The 17,165-nt window shown below is 43.5% G+C and overlaps 2 protein-coding genes across 4 annotated transcripts in view; one reads left to right on the forward strand and one right to left on the reverse strand.

The window, feature by feature from the left end:
* CDPF1 (cysteine rich DPF motif domain containing 1) lies at positions 1-8,248 on the reverse strand. 2 transcript variants are annotated; one of them, XM_075344227.1, is made up of 4 exons: positions 8,143-8,248; positions 6,120-6,232; positions 4,461-4,572; positions 1-1,113 (listed from the first exon to the last, which is right to left on the reverse strand). In XM_075344227.1, the coding sequence occupies exons 1-4, from the start codon at positions 8,227-8,229 to the stop codon at positions 997-999; spliced, it is 429 nt and encodes a 142-aa protein (XP_075200342.1). In that variant the 5' UTR covers positions 8,230-8,248; the 3' UTR covers positions 1-996. The 2 variants fall into 2 exon arrangements, with proteins under 2 accessions (XP_075200342.1, XP_075200343.1); XM_075344228.1 differs by having other exon boundaries at positions 8,100-8,187.
* TTC38 (tetratricopeptide repeat domain 38) overlaps positions 8,188-17,165 on the forward strand; it is a 24,963-nt gene continuing 15,985 nt past the window's right edge. The window contains exons 1-3 of one of the 2 annotated variants that reach the window (XM_075344225.1): positions 8,188-8,289; positions 14,422-14,499; positions 16,812-16,893. In XM_075344225.1, coding sequence (XP_075200340.1) covers positions 8,260-8,289; positions 14,422-14,499; positions 16,812-16,893 — 190 coding nt within the window. In that variant the 5' untranslated portion in view covers positions 8,188-8,259. Of the gene's footprint in view, positions 8,290-14,419; positions 14,500-16,811; positions 16,894-17,165 lie in introns of those variants that run through there. The other variant, XM_075344226.1, reaches the window with a different exon arrangement.

Raw genomic sequence — 17,165 nt, forward strand, 5'->3', positions numbered from 1 at the left:
TCATGACAGATGCAAGATTTTTATTTTTTCTCAATTTTTTTATTTTTTATTTTTTTTCTTGAATAAAACAAAAGCTATACATGTCTGGTGTCTACCTAATTGTACTGACCCGGAGAATCATACTGACAGGTCGGTTTTGTAGTAATAGATGCTGTATATAGGGAAAAAATTGCAATTTTTTTTTTTTTTTTAATTTTACCACACTAATTTTCTCACTTATCATATGATGTAATGCTGTCATTCAAAAGTATAATGCTGTCATTCAAAAGTACAACTCATCCTGCTAAAAAAAAGTCCTCAAAAGCCTGTATCAACAGAAAACTAAAAAAAAAATTATGGCTCTTGGAATAAGGGCAGGAAGAAATGAAAAACTGTCTGGTTCTTAGGTGGTTAATTGGTTGTGGGCATTTAAAGGGAACTTCTCAGGATGATTTTACTGCTCAAACTAGTGATATGGCTGTAAAGGACCTAGTGCAACAATAAGAAGGATACCTGTCTTGTAAAAATCCGATGTACCATCTCTGAGAAATTAAGCTTTGAAACCCCATGCAAATGATCTTGAAAGTGCATTGGGGGTGTGTCCATGTACTCCATGCACTTCCAGGTTAATTTACATATTTTTTTCAAAGTGCAATTTCTCAGCGCTGGTACATCGGATTACTAAAAGACTGGTATCATTTTTATTGTTACACTAGGTCCTATCCAGCTGTTGCATTAGTTTCAGTAACAAAAATCCTGACACTGTTCCCTTTAAAAACATATATATGGAAAAAAACATAGGATTTCCTAGCTAGAATTCCCCTTTAAACTTTCTTATGCTTGTTGCAAGGAATGAGAATGTCATGCTTTGTCCCTTCACGTTCTACATCAGCTAACATCTATGTAGTGTCCCTTGTGTTACAGCGCTGCAGATAAGGGTAGGATGTGTCTTCCATTATATATCGTGGACACCGCTCTCGTCATGTTCAGGCTGTGAGGATCCTGAATTTCCAGAGATCACTTAGCCTGGGCCTTCCTCTTATCCAGGTCCTGCAGAATCTCTGGAGGAAAAGCGTCCTTGTTCTTGGTGACGCAGGGGAGACAGAATCTCTTGGAGTAGAAGAGGCTGCAATCCTAAAATCGGACAGAGAAAACAATATAGGGATGACAGAAGCCTTGTGGGGGTGCGATATTCTTAGGGTCTATGGCATAGCCATATTGGCAATAAGTTTAACCCCTTAATGACCCATGGATCGTGTGCTGGTAAGCCCCGCCCCCTGGCGGCGGCGATCCGCGCACATATCAGCTGTTATCAACAGCTGACATCTGTACCTGCTAGCCGCGGGTGGAATCGCTTCCACCCGCGGCCATTAACCCCTTACATTTCGCTGCCAAAATCTGGCAGCGATATGTATATGGGCGCCGCCATGACAGTCACTTACCCCGCCCCCACCGGAAGTCACGTGACATGATCATGTGACTTTCGGTGGTTGCCATGGTAGCACAGGGTCATATGATGACGCCTGTAGCTAACATGACTCACTTCCTCTCAATGTCGGAATACAGCCGGCATTGAAAGTGAAGCAGCAAATCTGCAGTTCTCAGCTCTGTAGCTGAGATCTGCAGATAGTGCAGAGCGATCGGATTGCTGATCGCTATAGCCCCCTAGGGGGACTAGTAAAATAAAAAAAAAAAGTAAAAAAAAAAGTTTTAAAAAAAATTAAAAAAATAAAAAAACCTAAAAGTTCAAATCACCCCCCTTTCACCCCATTGAAAATTAAAGGGTTAAAAAAACAAAACAAAAAAAACCACACATTTGCTATCGCGCGTTCAAAAAATGCCCGATCTATCAAAATATTAAATCAATGAATCTGATCAGTAAACGGCATAGCGGCAAAAAAATTCCAAATGCCAAAATTACGTTTTTTGGTCGCCACAAATTTTGCACAAAATGCAATAACAGGCGATCAAAACGTAGCATCTGCCCAAAAATGGTACCGTTAAAAACGTCAGGTCGAGACGCAAAAAATAAGCCATCAATGAGCCTCAGATCCTAAAAAATGAGAACGCTACGGGTTTTGGAAAATGGCGCAAAACGTGCGCCATGTTTTTTGGACAAGGTTGTGAATTTTTTGTAACCCCCTTAGATACAAGTAAACCTATACATGTTTGGTGTCTACAAACTCGCACTGACCTGAGGCATCACAATGACCCATCAGTTTTACCATTTAGTGAACACCGTGAATAAAATATCCCAAAAACTATTGTACGATCACACTTTTTTTTGCAATTTTTCCGCACTCTTGGAATTTTTTTGCCGTTTTTCAGTACACTATATGGTAAAACTTATGGTTTCATTTAAAAGTACAACTCGTCCCGCAAAAAAACAAGCCCTCATATGGCAAGATTGACGGAAAAATAAAAAAGTTACGCCTCTCGGAAGAAGGGGAGCAAAAAACAAAAACGCAAAAACGGAAAGTGCCCGGGGGCTGAAGGGGTTAAGGATGTGTTTGCGGTTTTTATTGCTTTTTATTTTTCAGGCAGAATCCAGCTGAAAAAGATGTGTACATATACCCTTTAAAAAAAAAAAAACAATAAGGCTCTATGCACTTGTCATCTTTTTTAAGAGGATTCTGTATGAAATTTGCCGAAAGAAAAACAACCCTTCAAAAGTAAATGAACACGTGCAGCAATGTCAAGACGACTTGCTGTGCAGATGTTCTATCTTTTAAAGGGAACCAATCATCAGGACTTTCGTGTATAAGCTGCAGCCAGTGCAGTACTGGCACTATCATGCACAGGCTGTACATACCATTGGGGTGCAGCTCGGGTGTTTAGGCAGTGAAATTCATCTTTATAAAGTTTGAAATTTCGTGCACTTTTTGATTGACGTGTGCACCTCTCTGTTTGTCCGGGCGGGTTATGCAGGAGTTCCCCGCCCCCCCACCAGCCTGTTCCTCCCTCTCTCCTGATGTCCGGGCTGGTTATGCACGTGTTCCCCGCCCCCCCGCGCCGCCTGTTCCTGCCTCCCTCCCTCTGGCTGTATGTAAATATCTAATCTTCAGAAACACGGCGCCGGAGTGGGCCTCTGCGCATAGCGCTTATCTCCGGCGCCATGTTTCTGAAGCCCCCGCATTACACAACTTGGTGTCTGAGAGGGCGGCGCCACAGCGATGTCTCACCGGCTGGTGTGTTGGCCCGGTGTCCTGGGGCGGCACGATACAGGAGCAGCAGGTAATCGCGTCCTCCGATCAGCTGTTCTGCAGTCCTGTTGTGATCGCGCTCGCTCCTGCGGTCACAACGGGACCTGAAGGAGCGAGGGCGCATGCGCCGCCCTCTAACACCAAGCTGTGTGATGCGTGCTTCAGAAACATGGCGCCGGAGATAAGCGCTATGCGCAGAGGCCCACTCCGGCGCCGTGTTTCTGAAGATTAGATATTTACATACAGCCAGAGGGAGGGAGGGAGGGAGGAACAGGCGGCACGGGGGGGCGGGGAACACGTGCATAACCCGCCCGGACATCAGGAGAGAGGGAGGAACAGGCTGGTGGGGGGGCGGGGAACTCCTGCATAACCCGCCCCGACATCAGGAGAGAGGGAGGAACAGGCTGGTGAGGGGGGCGGGGAACTCCTGCATAACCCGCCCGGACATTAACAGAGAGGTGCACACGTCAATCAAAAAGTGCACGAAATTTCAAACTTTATAAAGATGAATTTCACTGCCTAAACACCCGAGCTGCACCCCAATGGTATGTACACACTGTGCATGATAGTGCCAGTACTGCACTGGCTGCAGCTTATACACGAAAATCCTGATGATTGGTTCCCTTTAACAGCTTCAGTGTTCAAAAGCTGTAAAGGCTATGTTGCACACTGAGTTGTTTTGGCGCTATAGGTGGTTTCACTGCGTAGCGCATGGCTACTTTACTATACCTAGACACCACTTCTATGCTATAGCGGCCGCCGTTCTTAGGTTAATGGTGGTGGACAGGAAATGGGTGGACACACACAGTGTATATATATATAAATAGTTTTTGTTATATATATGTATATATACAGTGTGTGTATATATATTATAATATAATTGTGTGTGTATATGTAAGGTTGTAGTCACGTTTGTGCTAGTCTCGCACCGCATCACCCGGTATGGCCGCACACTCTCCTGACAGGAGCGGGCCGGCTGCATGCATTTCTATGCAGCTGAGACGCTCGTATCCGGTGATGCGGTGGGAGACTCGCATGAGTGTGACTCTGGCCTCAAAGTGCTTCTTCTTCAACACAACATGTTATACACTGTGTTGCCCATAGCAACCAATCACAGAGCAGCTTTCATTTCACCAGAGCCATTTACAAAATGAATGCTGAGCTCTGATTGGTTGCTATCAGCAACAGAGTTTTGATAAATGAGGCCTAGCATTTTTTTCATCTCTATTGTGTTGTCATTTTACCGTATAGCTGTAAATAACAAAAAATATTTATTACCGTGCCGACACAGACCACCCGCTTACACACACTGCAGGGGGAGCCCAGAATCAGGAACTTCTCTTTGTCCGGCATGAAGGGATCCCTCATGACATAGCTTTCTTCTAGGAGGCTATAAGAAAATAAGAAATCGCTGTTTATATTGCTTAATGGTGGTTGCACACAACGGATAGATAATATAGAATTGGGAGGGCTTAATACCGTATTCACTTACAGGGGATGGGAACGCTTTTCGTTAGAAAGGTTCCATAAAAATAGGCTCAACAATTACGCATTTTTCACCATTTCCAGGCTGTACATGGCAAGGTGAATGGGATGACTCAAAATTACATTTTTTTCTGCAAAAAAAAAAAAAGTCCCCATATGGCTATGGTGACAGAAATATATATATATATATATAAAAGAAAAAGTTATGGCTCTTGGAAAAAGGCGAGGAAAAAAAAAATTGTCAGTATCCGTAAGGGGTTAAATTTGCTAAAGCCTTGTACACACGCTGCTTTTTTTGGTGCAGTTTTGGGTCCAGTTTGCTAAACTGTATGACCTTCCACAGCAAAGTCTATGAGAAATCCAAAAGGCTGCGCACAGGTTGCTTCTTTTTTGCCTGCAGTTTTGGTTGCAGCAAGTCTCTTCTTTTCTGCACTTTTCCCTATGTTTTGCCATTGACAATGTTTTTAAAAAAAAGGGGCAAAAATGCACAAAATGTGGCAAAAACATATGCGTTTTTGATGCGTTTATTGGGCCAGAGGGTGCATTTTTAGCTGGAGAAACAAAACTGCAGCGTGTGCACATACCCTAAGGAGAACAAACTTTTAGGTTTTAGGGTATGTGCACACGCTGCAGATTTGGTGCAGAACTTTTCTGCACCTTGTGGCAGAAAAACGCATGCGTTTCTTTGGTGCGTTTTTTGTGCCATGCATTTTTTTTAGTAAAGTCAATGGTTAGAAGGGCTACAAAATGCAGGGGGAAAAAAAACAAACGAACGCACCAGCAATTGACATGCTGCAGTTTTTTTCTGCACCAAATCTGCAAGGAAAAAATAAGCAACATACGCACAGCACTTCAGGATTCTCATTGACTTTGCTGAGATAAGGATAGACATGCGGTTTTGTCAAAAAAACTGCACCAAAAAAACGCATAAAAAACCCGCACTGTGTGCACACAGCCTTAGGGCTCTTTCACACGTCCGTCCGTGCAAAACACATGTTTTGCACGGCCATGTTGAAGAGGCTTATGGCCCTCCATGTGCCGTAATGTTAGCACATGTGTTCTCCGTGTGCTATCCGTGATAGCACACAGAGAGCAGGAACTTTTTACTCACCTGTCCCCGACACTGCTGTCTCCCACACTGCTGCTTCTGGGTCCGTGGTGCAGTGAATATGCATGAGCAAAATGAGCGGGCCCGGAAGAAAGTGACAGCAGCGCCGAAGACAGCAGCGCTGGATACAGGTGAATATAGAAATAATTTTATTTCAAAAACACATGTTTTCTCCGGTACGTGTCACACGGATCATATCAGTCTGCGGGCTCTCACACTCTCCATAATAACAATAAAAATAAAGCCAAAACAACTGTATAAAGAGAAGCCGCTAGCCTGCTTGTTGATGGTTTCCATGTAACACCAAGATGAAATGTTTTACTTCATTGATCACATTTACTTACACAACGGATTGTGTATTTGGTGGTTTCTGGCCGAAGTAAGAATATGGGACAGATAACCTGCAGAGCTGACATTCAAATAATCCTTTAGGATTTTGGGATTCATCGAGATCCATCTGGAAGTAGAAATACATCATCAATTATAACCAAGTGTATAATACTACGTTTATTGGCGTAAGCATGTAGCAAATGTGCACAACTGCGTCACTATCGGCTATACATGTCACTTGGCACCGGGCGGAAATCTAATATATAAAAGTGTAGGTGTAGGGGTGTGTGTGTGTGTGTACGTCCACTAAAGGAATCGGCACCGTCGCATTTACAATCACGAAATTTTGCACAGGCGCCTCATAGACGTCATAGACTATGTTTTGAGGGGAAAATGTAACCCCGCGCTATTCACAAAAAAAAACCTGCTTACATTAAAGTCAATAGAGCTGGGAACGGATCTGTTATTATAGATTCCTATTATGGACAGAGAAAGACACACACACAGAGAGAAAGATACACACATTCAGAAAGACACACACACATATACACAGAGAAAGACACACACACAGAGAAAGATACACACATTCAGAAAGACACACACACACATATATACACAGAGAAAGATACACACATTCAGAAAGAGACACATACACAAAGACACACACACAGAAAGAGACACACACATATACACAGAGAAAGACACACACACACACATATACACAGAGAAAGAGACACACACACATATACACAGAGAAAGATACACATAGAGAAAGATACACACATTCAGAAAGAGACACATACACAAAGACACACACAAAGAGACACACACATATACACAGAGAAAGACACACACACACATATACACAGAGAAAGATACACACATTCAGAAAGAGACACATACACAAAGACACACAGAGAAAGAGACACACACACATATACACAGAGAAAGACACACACACACATATACACAGAGAAAGAGACACACACACATATACACAGAGAAAGATACACACACACACATATACACAGAGAAAGATACACACATTCAGAAAGAGACACACACATATACACAGAGAGACACACACACACATATACAAAGAGAAAGAGACACACACACATATACACAGAGAGATACACACATTCAGAAAGAGACACATACACAGAGAAAGACACACACAGAGAAAGATACACACATTCAGAAAGAGACACACACATACAAAGAGAAAGACACACACACAGAGACACACAGAGAAAGATACACACACACATATACACAGAGAAAGATACACACATTCAGAAAGAGACACACACATATACACAGAGAGACACACACACACATATACAAAGAGAAAGAGACACACACACATATACACAGAGAGATACACACATTCAGAAAGAGACACATACACAGAGAAAGACACACACAGAGAAAGATACACACATTCAGAAAGAGACACACACATACAAAGAGAAAGACACACACACAGAGACACACAGAGAAAGACACACATTCAGAAAGAGAGACACACATACACAGAGAAAGAGACACACATACACACAGAGACACACACATAGCTCCACTTCTATTTTACTACAGGTGCTTGTACCTGAAATGGCTATCAACAACAGCTAGTTACAGGGAAAAAAAACCTCCATCAATGGAAAAGGTCGGAATTGCAGTGGGATTTTTTTCCCTCCCAGTTTTATGAAGTCATTAAAAAAAAGATAAATCTTAATATGGCGATGTTGGTGAAAAAGACAACAAAAATTCTGGCTTTTAGAAGAATGGAATGAAAAACGGAAAAAGCAGAGAAGTGGTTTTGACAGGAAGGGGTTAAAAAACCAGGCCACGCAGATGTAGCAGTGCTGAATCATTGATGTCAGGGTTTGCGATCAAAGCTTTTACCCAGGACTGCAGAGTAACCCTGCACACAAGCAATGCAACCGACTCCGCTCTGCTACCTTTCTGCATGCACAGCACACTGGGCGCACCTCTTATATACAGTATATTGGGCTGCGCTTCATCATGGCCTACCCCAGTCCTGACTCTTCCTGTGTGCAGGTCTCCTCCTACTGTGGGGGAAGGCTTTAGTGCAGCACAAGCAGCCTCAATACTGTGCATAATCCCAGCAGCCTGAGAGTAGGACTCAGCATGGCCCCTGTATGTCTAAAGGACTGTAAGGTGAGTCCATGCCCCCTTATACTATAGGGCGCACCATAGCAGACAACTTTCCTTTCCATTCTCCGCACAGACATTCAGTCCTTTATGCCTGAAGGTGGTAACAACAAGCTGCAATGTATTACGTAATGCTTTTTTAATTCCAGCCAAAATCTGAAAACTCAGTGGTGACTACAACTAACTCCAATGTTTGCCCACTTTTCCATTTACTGGGTCCGGAAAGTTGGGATAAGACGGGAAGTTCTTGCGGCTTAGGGCCAGGGTTACACAGCTCCATAAAGGTGCATCTGTAGCGCCCCTGAGCTGGTCAGGCACCACTGACTACTGCACTCAGGCTGAGTGAGTACAATAGAGGTAATCCAGAAGGCTGACCAGGGTGTGGAAACACAAACACGAAGTACCAGAACATACACACAGCTTAGAGGGGACCCCTGGGCAGACCCAGGGAGGGGGTGTAGCCCTCGCATCCCAGCTAGTGGTGGGTGGTGGGACTGGAAACAGGAGTTGTGCAGTGGCCGTTGAAGGAGCAGGAGTGTAAAGCCGCATCTGGAGTGCAGGACGGAGTTGTGGAGCACTTTCAGACCCTGCACCTGTAGTGGCTGCTGCTGGCGGGGGAGAAGGGCTACCCAGTGGTGCCGCCTGAAAACCACCTAGGCAGTAGCAAGAGGTGGCTGAGAAAGGGGACCGCCGGTAGACCGAGCCCGCACGGGGAAACAGGTCCCCAGAGCAGGAACCCATCTACTAGGCCTGCAAAACCTGCTGGTGAGGGTACTGTATGCACCTCACCAAACCACACAGAGTCCGCAGCATCAGCAGCAACGAGGGGGCCCATAAGGAGGATTGAGCCTAGAGCCATCTTTACCTTGGTCCACACTGCCCGCAAACGGGCCAGAAAGGGGAGACCGGCAGCAGCGACTTCCCTGGGTGAGTCGTGGTCACCTCAAAACAAGAAGGGCTAGGAAGGCGAGTCAGCAGTCATCCCTACATCAGCCGGAGGAAACCTGGTTCCACCAAAGTTCATCAAAGCATCGCCCGGGTTGACTCACCACTGCCATCTGAAAGTGAGTACAGCCCTTGAAAGACATTGCTGCTTATGTGTGAGTTCTTCTGCGACCTGTGGTGCCACACACTAACACTGGGCCCTGGGGCCCGCCTCACTCTCGGGAGGCCATACCACCAAACTGCACTCACCATCAGCCCCAGGCGTTCCCCAAACTGCAGTGGCGGTTATCCCCTGACCGCAATTACCGAGAGTGGCGTCACGATTCCTATAGAAGTTACCCTGACATACCTGTGGCCAGAAGATCCCCAGCGCGTGGAGTCCCTGAAGACCCTGAGGCGATCTGAAGGTAATGGGATCCATAGAGCTCCACACATCACAGATGCCATAAAAAGAAAGTTGCAAGCGACCAAGCTTCTGTTGAAGACCCAAAATTTCACCAAAGTGAAAATATGTGAAATGAAAGGCCATCGGCAGCTTTCCCATAATAATATCACTGGTTTTGTTTTGAGAAGCCTTTATCCAGTTAGGTAGTCGTTTTACGCTTTAGATGCAGCAGTTGCTATTGACTGCGGCATATAAGGGGTTACAAAAAAGAGACAGTTTGCACTCTGAAATGCTAAAGCATGAAAACCATGAATGTGAGAATATAGATCTGCATTACTGCTAAAGATATTTAGCATACAAAAATGGCCATTTCTATATCTGCCCAGTAGCCACGTCACGGCATATCTCGTTAGTGGGTACCTTTTTCAGCTTTAGAATTTCACAGTGCAAATTGTCTTTTTTTTAATTTTATGTCTTCAGTTATGCACCTGTTCATATTGCAGTTTTAGGAGTGCCGGCAGTCTTTTTGTATAGCATATAAGGGGTTAGGCAACTATAATTGGAGTATTCTCTAGTGATGAGCGGGCACTACCATGCTCAGGTGCTCGGTACTCGTAACTATTGATGAGCGGGCACTACTATGCTCAGTACTCGTAACTAGTGATGAGCGGGCACTACCATGCTCGGGTGCTCAGTACTCGTAACTAGTGATGAGCGGACACTACCATGCTCGGGTGCTCAGTACTGGTAACTAGTGATGAGCGGGCACTACCATGCTCGGGTGCTCGGTACTTGTTACTAGTGATGAGCGGGCACTACCATGCTCTCGGGTGCTCAGTACTCGTAACTAGTGATGAGCGAGCACTACCATGCTCTGGTGCTCAGTACTCGTAACTAGTGATGAGCGGACACTACCATGCTCGGGTGCTCAGTACTAGTAACTAGTGATGAGTTGGCACTACCATGCTCGGGTGCTCAGTACTGGTAACTAGTGATGAGCGGGCACTACCATGCTCAGGTGCTCAGTACTGGTAACTAGTGATGAGCGGGCACTACCATGCTCGGGTGCTCGGTACTCGTAACTAGTGATGAGCGGGCACTACCATGCTCAGGTGCTCGGTACTCGTAACTAGTGATGAGCGGGCACTACCATGCTCAGGTGCTCGGTACTTGTAACTAGTGATGAGCGAGCACTACCATGCTCAGGTGCTCGGTACTCGTAACTAGTGATGAGCGGACACTACAATGCTCGGGTGCTCTGTACTCGTAACTAGTGATGAGCGGGCACTACCATGCTCTGGTGCTCTGTACTCGTAACTAGTGATGAGCGGGCACTACCATGCTCGGGTGCTCAGTACTCGTAACTAGTGATGAGCGGGCACTACCATGCTCGGGTGCTCAGTACTCGTAACTAGTGATGAGCGGGCACTACCATGTGTAACGAGTACCCGAGTGTATTTGAAGTCAATGGGGAAATTAAGCATTTTTCTGGAAGATTTCCCTTTACAAGAATGCTCTTGTAAATAAAGGAAATTATGGCTTTGAATGTAAAACTTTGTGAGCCACAGAGCCCCTGAAAATAGTATTGCCATCTTTAAAATAGCAAAGAATGACTGTTCAAACCAAGTACAGGCGCTCGGTGCATCCTTGGTGTGGGCATAAACAGTTCAGTGCTTCTTCCCACCTCTTTGTTTTTTCACTATTTCCACCTCCCCTTTCTTTGATTGACAGCTCTGGCTTCAAAAAGCCAGAGAAGGATAGTTAGATGGAAAACAAGCAGTAGGGAAGGTGCACTTCAATGTTTGGCCGCACCAAGGGTGCATCGGGCACCTGTAGTTGGTTTGAACAGTCATTCTGTGCTGACAGTCCATTTAAGATTGGCACTTTTGTAGTGTGCTGAGGCAGCATGGCAAAGAAGGCATTGAACTAATTTCCAAACATCGCTCCCCATTTTTCAAGTCACACCCCATTACCTGCCCATGTGTAGGATGGAGCAAACCTGTTTCTACTGCAAGTGTGATTTTTAACTTTTCTTCTACATGAGGCTAAAATTGAAATGGTGCCCCTTCCCGCAGTGAAATATAAACCTGCAGTGAAAAAACACAATTCCTTAACTGTTTCTTGGGGTTTGATTTGACAGCATTTATTAATTTTTTATTTATGCTGATTGCTTATATTATATAGTGCAGTATATAGAACAAATCACTGTCTCCTATGATGTACTACAGTATCAGAACCACCTTCAGTACAGGGATACAGCACCAGAACCACCATCAGTACAGGAATACAGCACCAGAACCACCTTCAATACAAGAATACAGCACCAGAACCACCATCAATACAGAAATACAGCTCCACCATTAGTACAGAAATACAGGACCATGACCACAATCGGCACCAAAAGCACCGTCAATTCAAAAATACAACAGCAAAACCACCGTCAGTACAGGAATACTATACCAAGCTTAGTACAGCAATCAACTGTAAATTCCAGGTCATCCCTCCCAATAAATGTTTGTATTACATGAACCTACAACTCCAGGTATGAGTGTTAACAATGGAAAGGAGATGCTGGGAGTTGTTGTTACCAGCTATCGTCAGACTGTGGACCATGCAGGAATCACATTACTTATGAGACCCCAGCAGGATGATAAATATTTCACACCTACACCTTCCAGATGATGTTTTCTTTGATTTGAGTCGATCCCATCCCCTTTTGTCTCCATCAAGATCAGACACTATGATGACTTTTGACATTCACAGTTTGTCTCTGAACACTTCCCTCTTTTCCAGTCTTCTGCTGCAAATCCCAACATTGTGCCTTTAAAAATAATTGTCATTTGTCACCATTTTCAGGGTATCCCCCTGTCTTTATGCTGTATCACATCTCTTCACTGTGCCCCTTCTCCATACTGTATCTCCTGTCTATACTACCTCCGCCGTATACTATGCCAGCTAAGCATTACCCCTGTCTATACTATGCCCCTTCCCTACACTGTCCACTCTCTATTCTGTGCCCTATTCTGTGCTCTCACCACCCTTTCCCCGACATGTAGTAAATGTCCGTTGAATCTTTGACTCCATTTACCGCAATCATCTCCTGTTCTGCTGCACTTTGGTGATGTCAGCAGTGTGATGAGGTGACCTCATCATGCTGCGGTATGTTGGGCCGGAAGCTGATTAGAGTTCCCCTGCACTGCTCGTATCTTCAATTGTATTTGCATTACTCCCGGGGCAACATCTCAAACTGCTATCACCATCTTGCCTCATGGCGGTAGCAGTGCTCTAGTGCCACTATGTCAATGTCTGACCCTTAGGCTGTGTGCAAGTTGCAGTTTTATTACGTTTTTGATGCCTTTTTGAGTGCAGATTTGTCATACAACCTGAAGGGAATCCTGATGCCAGCAAAGTCAATGAGAATCCTGAAGAGTCATGCACACATTGCTTTTGTGTGACTTGTAGATTTGGTGCAGAAAATAATCTGTCGTTTGTCAATCTTATCAGCTTTTTGAGCATTTTTTTTCACCCATTCATTTCAATTAAGGTTATGTGCACACACAGTGTTTTTATACATTTTTGCATGTTATTTACACATGCGTCCTTCTACTGTTTTTGGACACCAGTGGCTACAGAGATAGGTAATAGATAGAGATTGAGAGAGACAGATTTACAGACATATAGACAGCCAGATATACCGTATAATTGCCCCCCCCCCATCCCCCTGCTGACATATAATAAAATTGCACACTGTGGAGCTTAATGGACAGCTTTTTATGATTAAATAAATGATTGAAAAAGAAGAATAAGACGTGGGGTCCCCCCTACAGCTTAAAAAAAAATGGCACCCTATGGAGCTTATTGGTACAGCTTTTTTTATAATTAAGTAAATAAGTTAATGGTAAAAAAAAAGACGCATTTTTGAAACCAGAAAAGGTAAAGCAGACAGCTGGGGGCTGGTATTATCAGGCTGGGAAGGCCCATGGTTATTTGGCCCTTCCCAGTATAACAATAGCAGCCCGCAGCCACATCTAATAGATGCAGCAGTTATGGTCAATAACCATGGACCTTCCCAGCCTGATAACATCAACCCCCGCTCTCTGCTTTACCTTTTCTGGTTCTCAAAAATGCTGGGGACCCCACGTCTTTTTTTTTTTTTTCTCATTAACCTATTTACTTAATTATAGAAAAAAGCTGTACCAATAAGCTCCATAGGGTGCAATTTTTTTTTAAGCTGTCTGTTGCTGTTTCTTTCTATTTCTATAGATCTGACAGAAATTAAGAGACTCTTCTCCAATGAATAATGTAAAAATCCTTTATCGGTACATCAATTCAAAGGGATATATATATTAACACTAGAAGTCCCAGAGAGGGGTCATTTAACATTTCTATCATTGGAACCCTATGGCGCTCGAAATTCCTGGGACTTCTAGTGTTAAAGCCATTTAAAAAGAGAAAATAGGAGAATGTGTAGGATGTAAAAAAAAACACCCCCCCCCCCAAAAAAACAGACCCAGGGCCCAAAATGAAACCATTGTAGAATCAATCCATCATATTGTTTGTATAAATCACATTTAAATAATGGTTGTTCTTGTGATGCACAGGGTAAGTAGAAGTAAACATGTATATAAGGACAAAAGAAAATAAACAGGGTGTGTGAATAATTGCTCTATGGTGTGAAAGTATGGGAGTCTCACAAAGGGAGGACTAAGGCAGTGCAAAGAAATGGATGGGGATCAGTGCCGCTGATGGGTATTTTAGCTGTGTTTCCCCTTTAAGAGCTTCTGATCATTATTTGCTTCTGATTCCAGGCCTGGCAGGATGCGGGGATGACCCTTTCCACTACTAGCAATGACGCTTGTAAACTGTTTGACGCCACCTTGTATCAGGTAACACGTGATCCCGCTCCTCTGGGCCTTTGGCTCTGTGTATAGTATATTATTGCCGCCTCTATCCGTAAATGGAAGAACCCCCGGTCCAAACCGATGGCCTGTGACCCACAACGCCATTATAAGACAACCGCGCTGACTCGGCAAATTGTCCAAATAAAGAACCAGCCTTGTAAAATTATATCGCATGGGTTGCTTAATAGACTTTTATTGCTTAGAGTGCAATTCCAGGCAGATATGGACATTTTTCTTAACCGTTCAGTTCCATATTCTTACAGGTAGGGGGCAGTACAGAGCAATTAGTATTGCATTAATTAAAATATTAATGTGACAACCCCCGAGCAAAAAAATGTGCTCAGAACAGTTGTCAATTCCCTGCCCCCACTTCTCTTCGTAGGTTTTACCAAATGCATTAGCCAGCAGGGAGGGACATGAATATAATATAATAATATTTATTCATTTATATAGCGCTATTGATTCCACAGCGCTTTACAAACAATGGTAACACTGTCCCCATTGGGGCTCACAATCTAGGTTCCCTATCTGTATGTCTTTGGAGTATGGGAGGAAACCGGAGTATCTGGTGGAAACCCACGCAAACACGGGGAGAACATACAAACTCCTTGTAGATGTTGTCCTTGGTGGGATTTGAACCCAGGACCCCAGCGCTGCAAGACTGCAGTGCTAACCACTGAGCCACCGTGCCGCCATGAATATGACATTTAGGGGGGGGGGGGGGGTTATTATATATTTTTTTTTTTTTACGGAATTTTCTGATTGGTGATCAATCTTAAAGTGAAACAACATACCAACCAAAATATATGCCATGACAGTCTTAGGGTCAGGCACTGTACTATCATGTCCTACATAGCAAGAAAGCTTTGAGAGCCCTGAGGATTAGAGCATGATAAAGTCGGGATTTCTACTTAGTCTGCTTATATTATATCCTGCAATATTAGGAGGGCATTGCAGTATATGGAAAAAAAAATCACTGTTTCCTACAATGGAATACAGCACCAGAACCACTATCAATACAGGAATACAACACCACCATCAGTACATGAATACAGCATCAGAATCACCATCAGTATAGAAATTCAGCACCATCAGTTCATAAATACAGCACCAAAATCACCATCTGTACATCACCTGCCTCAGCAGGGCAGATTAAAGCGTGCAGGAGCACAAGAGAGGTTTCTCTGTGAATGACGCAGGAAACGTCATGCGCACAGGGCTGGCCAGGAGGATGGCGTTCACATAAAATGGAGGCGGCACCGGACCGAGAGCAGCGACACGCAACGGACAGCACCACCCCCTAGGTGAGTACTATAAAGGTGTTTTTTTTTTTTACGTTATACAGCGTAGCCTGGGCTCTTATATACAGTATTATAGAATACTATATATAAGAGCTCAATGGTGGTGGCCGCAGCTCATAAGAGAAAAAACCCGGTGACAGGTTCCCTTTATAAAGAAACTTTTCACCAAATCCTAAATGGTCAGTTTTGATTTTTGTTTCACTACTGATACCCCTCTTAGTATTGTTTCTTTACAATTCCATAAGTAGAGACCTTTTTAATGAGTACAAATTGTATGTTATTTTCCAAGGGGGCGTCACTCATTGGTTAATTATGCAGAGAAGCCTAAAGACACGCCCCTGAGGATCCAGTGAATAACACCCCTTGTAAAGACCATAACAACTAGCACTAAATAAAAAGGCCCATATCTATGGAATCATATGGCGGATTTACAAAAAAAAAAATAAAAAACTGGTTATTTTTCTTTTTTGGATGTGGTGACACATTCTCTTTAGAAACTTATTCCCTTCTTCAAAAGTGATGGCAAATCATGTTGATAGATGGAAGTCTAAGCTCTGGGACCCCCCCCCCCCTCCCCGCAGATCCTGAAAATAAAGGGGCAGCGGCTTTAAGTGAATGGCGTCGGCTTCAGCATGGGGGGACTCGCATTTATTTGACTTCACAATTTTTATTTTTTTTTTTTGACAGGGGGGAGGGGGGGTCAGATAACAAAATACTGCGGCCTAATTGGGTTTTTTTTTTTAGCAAATTATTAAAAAGACTAAATATTTAGAATTTTTGTCGTTTTTTTTCCTCATAGGTTTTTGTGTAGGACTTAAAAAATGACAGAAAGTACACAAAATAAAAAATATCACCAAAATATAGAAAAATAGATATATATATATATAATTATAATGTGTGTTCGTGTATGTGTGTGTATATATATATAATATATATATATATATAATATAATATAATTTTAATTAGAATTTACTATTTATTTAATTTTTTACATAGTATGTTACATGGACAAATGACCAAACAATGGGAGGCATTGAGGGCTGCCTGCAGAAAATCAAAGCAGCGGATCCAAATTTTGGTACGTGCCCGACATACATCCATTGCAGATACATACGACATCCTAATAGCATCCATGCTGCAAGATCTCTGATTGCTGTCAGTGAATGAAAACGTTCTTGATCACATCCAGAGACTATGAACTTCTACAGGCCTAATACACTTCAGCTGAGTTTTTGCTACAATTGCATCCTGCTTAGCTCGGAGCCACATCGCGTCACCCAGAAATCTTAATTTTTTGTAACTGAATCATATAAGCTTCTGAAAACCTGGATATATGATACAGTGCCTACA

This window comes from Anomaloglossus baeobatrachus, chromosome 4 (genome assembly GCF_048569485.1).
Source record: "Anomaloglossus baeobatrachus isolate aAnoBae1 chromosome 4, aAnoBae1.hap1, whole genome shotgun sequence".
Classification (NCBI taxonomy): domain Eukaryota; kingdom Metazoa; phylum Chordata; class Amphibia; order Anura; family Aromobatidae; genus Anomaloglossus; species Anomaloglossus baeobatrachus.

Bases quoted from the DNA above. Each gene is read 5' to 3' on its own strand.
- CDPF1 (XM_075344227.1), bottom strand. From the start codon at position 8,229: ATGCACAGTATTGAGGCTGCTTGTGCTGCACTAAAGCCTTCCCCCACA. The intron at 6,233-8,142 runs GTAGGCCATGAT...TTCTACTTCCAG, and splicing joins CAGGAAGAGTCAGGACTGGG to ATGGATCTCGATGAATCCCA. The intron at 4,573-6,119 runs GTAAGTAAATGT...ATTTTCTTATAG, and splicing joins CCAAATACACAATCCGTTGT to CCTCCTAGAAGAAAGCTATG.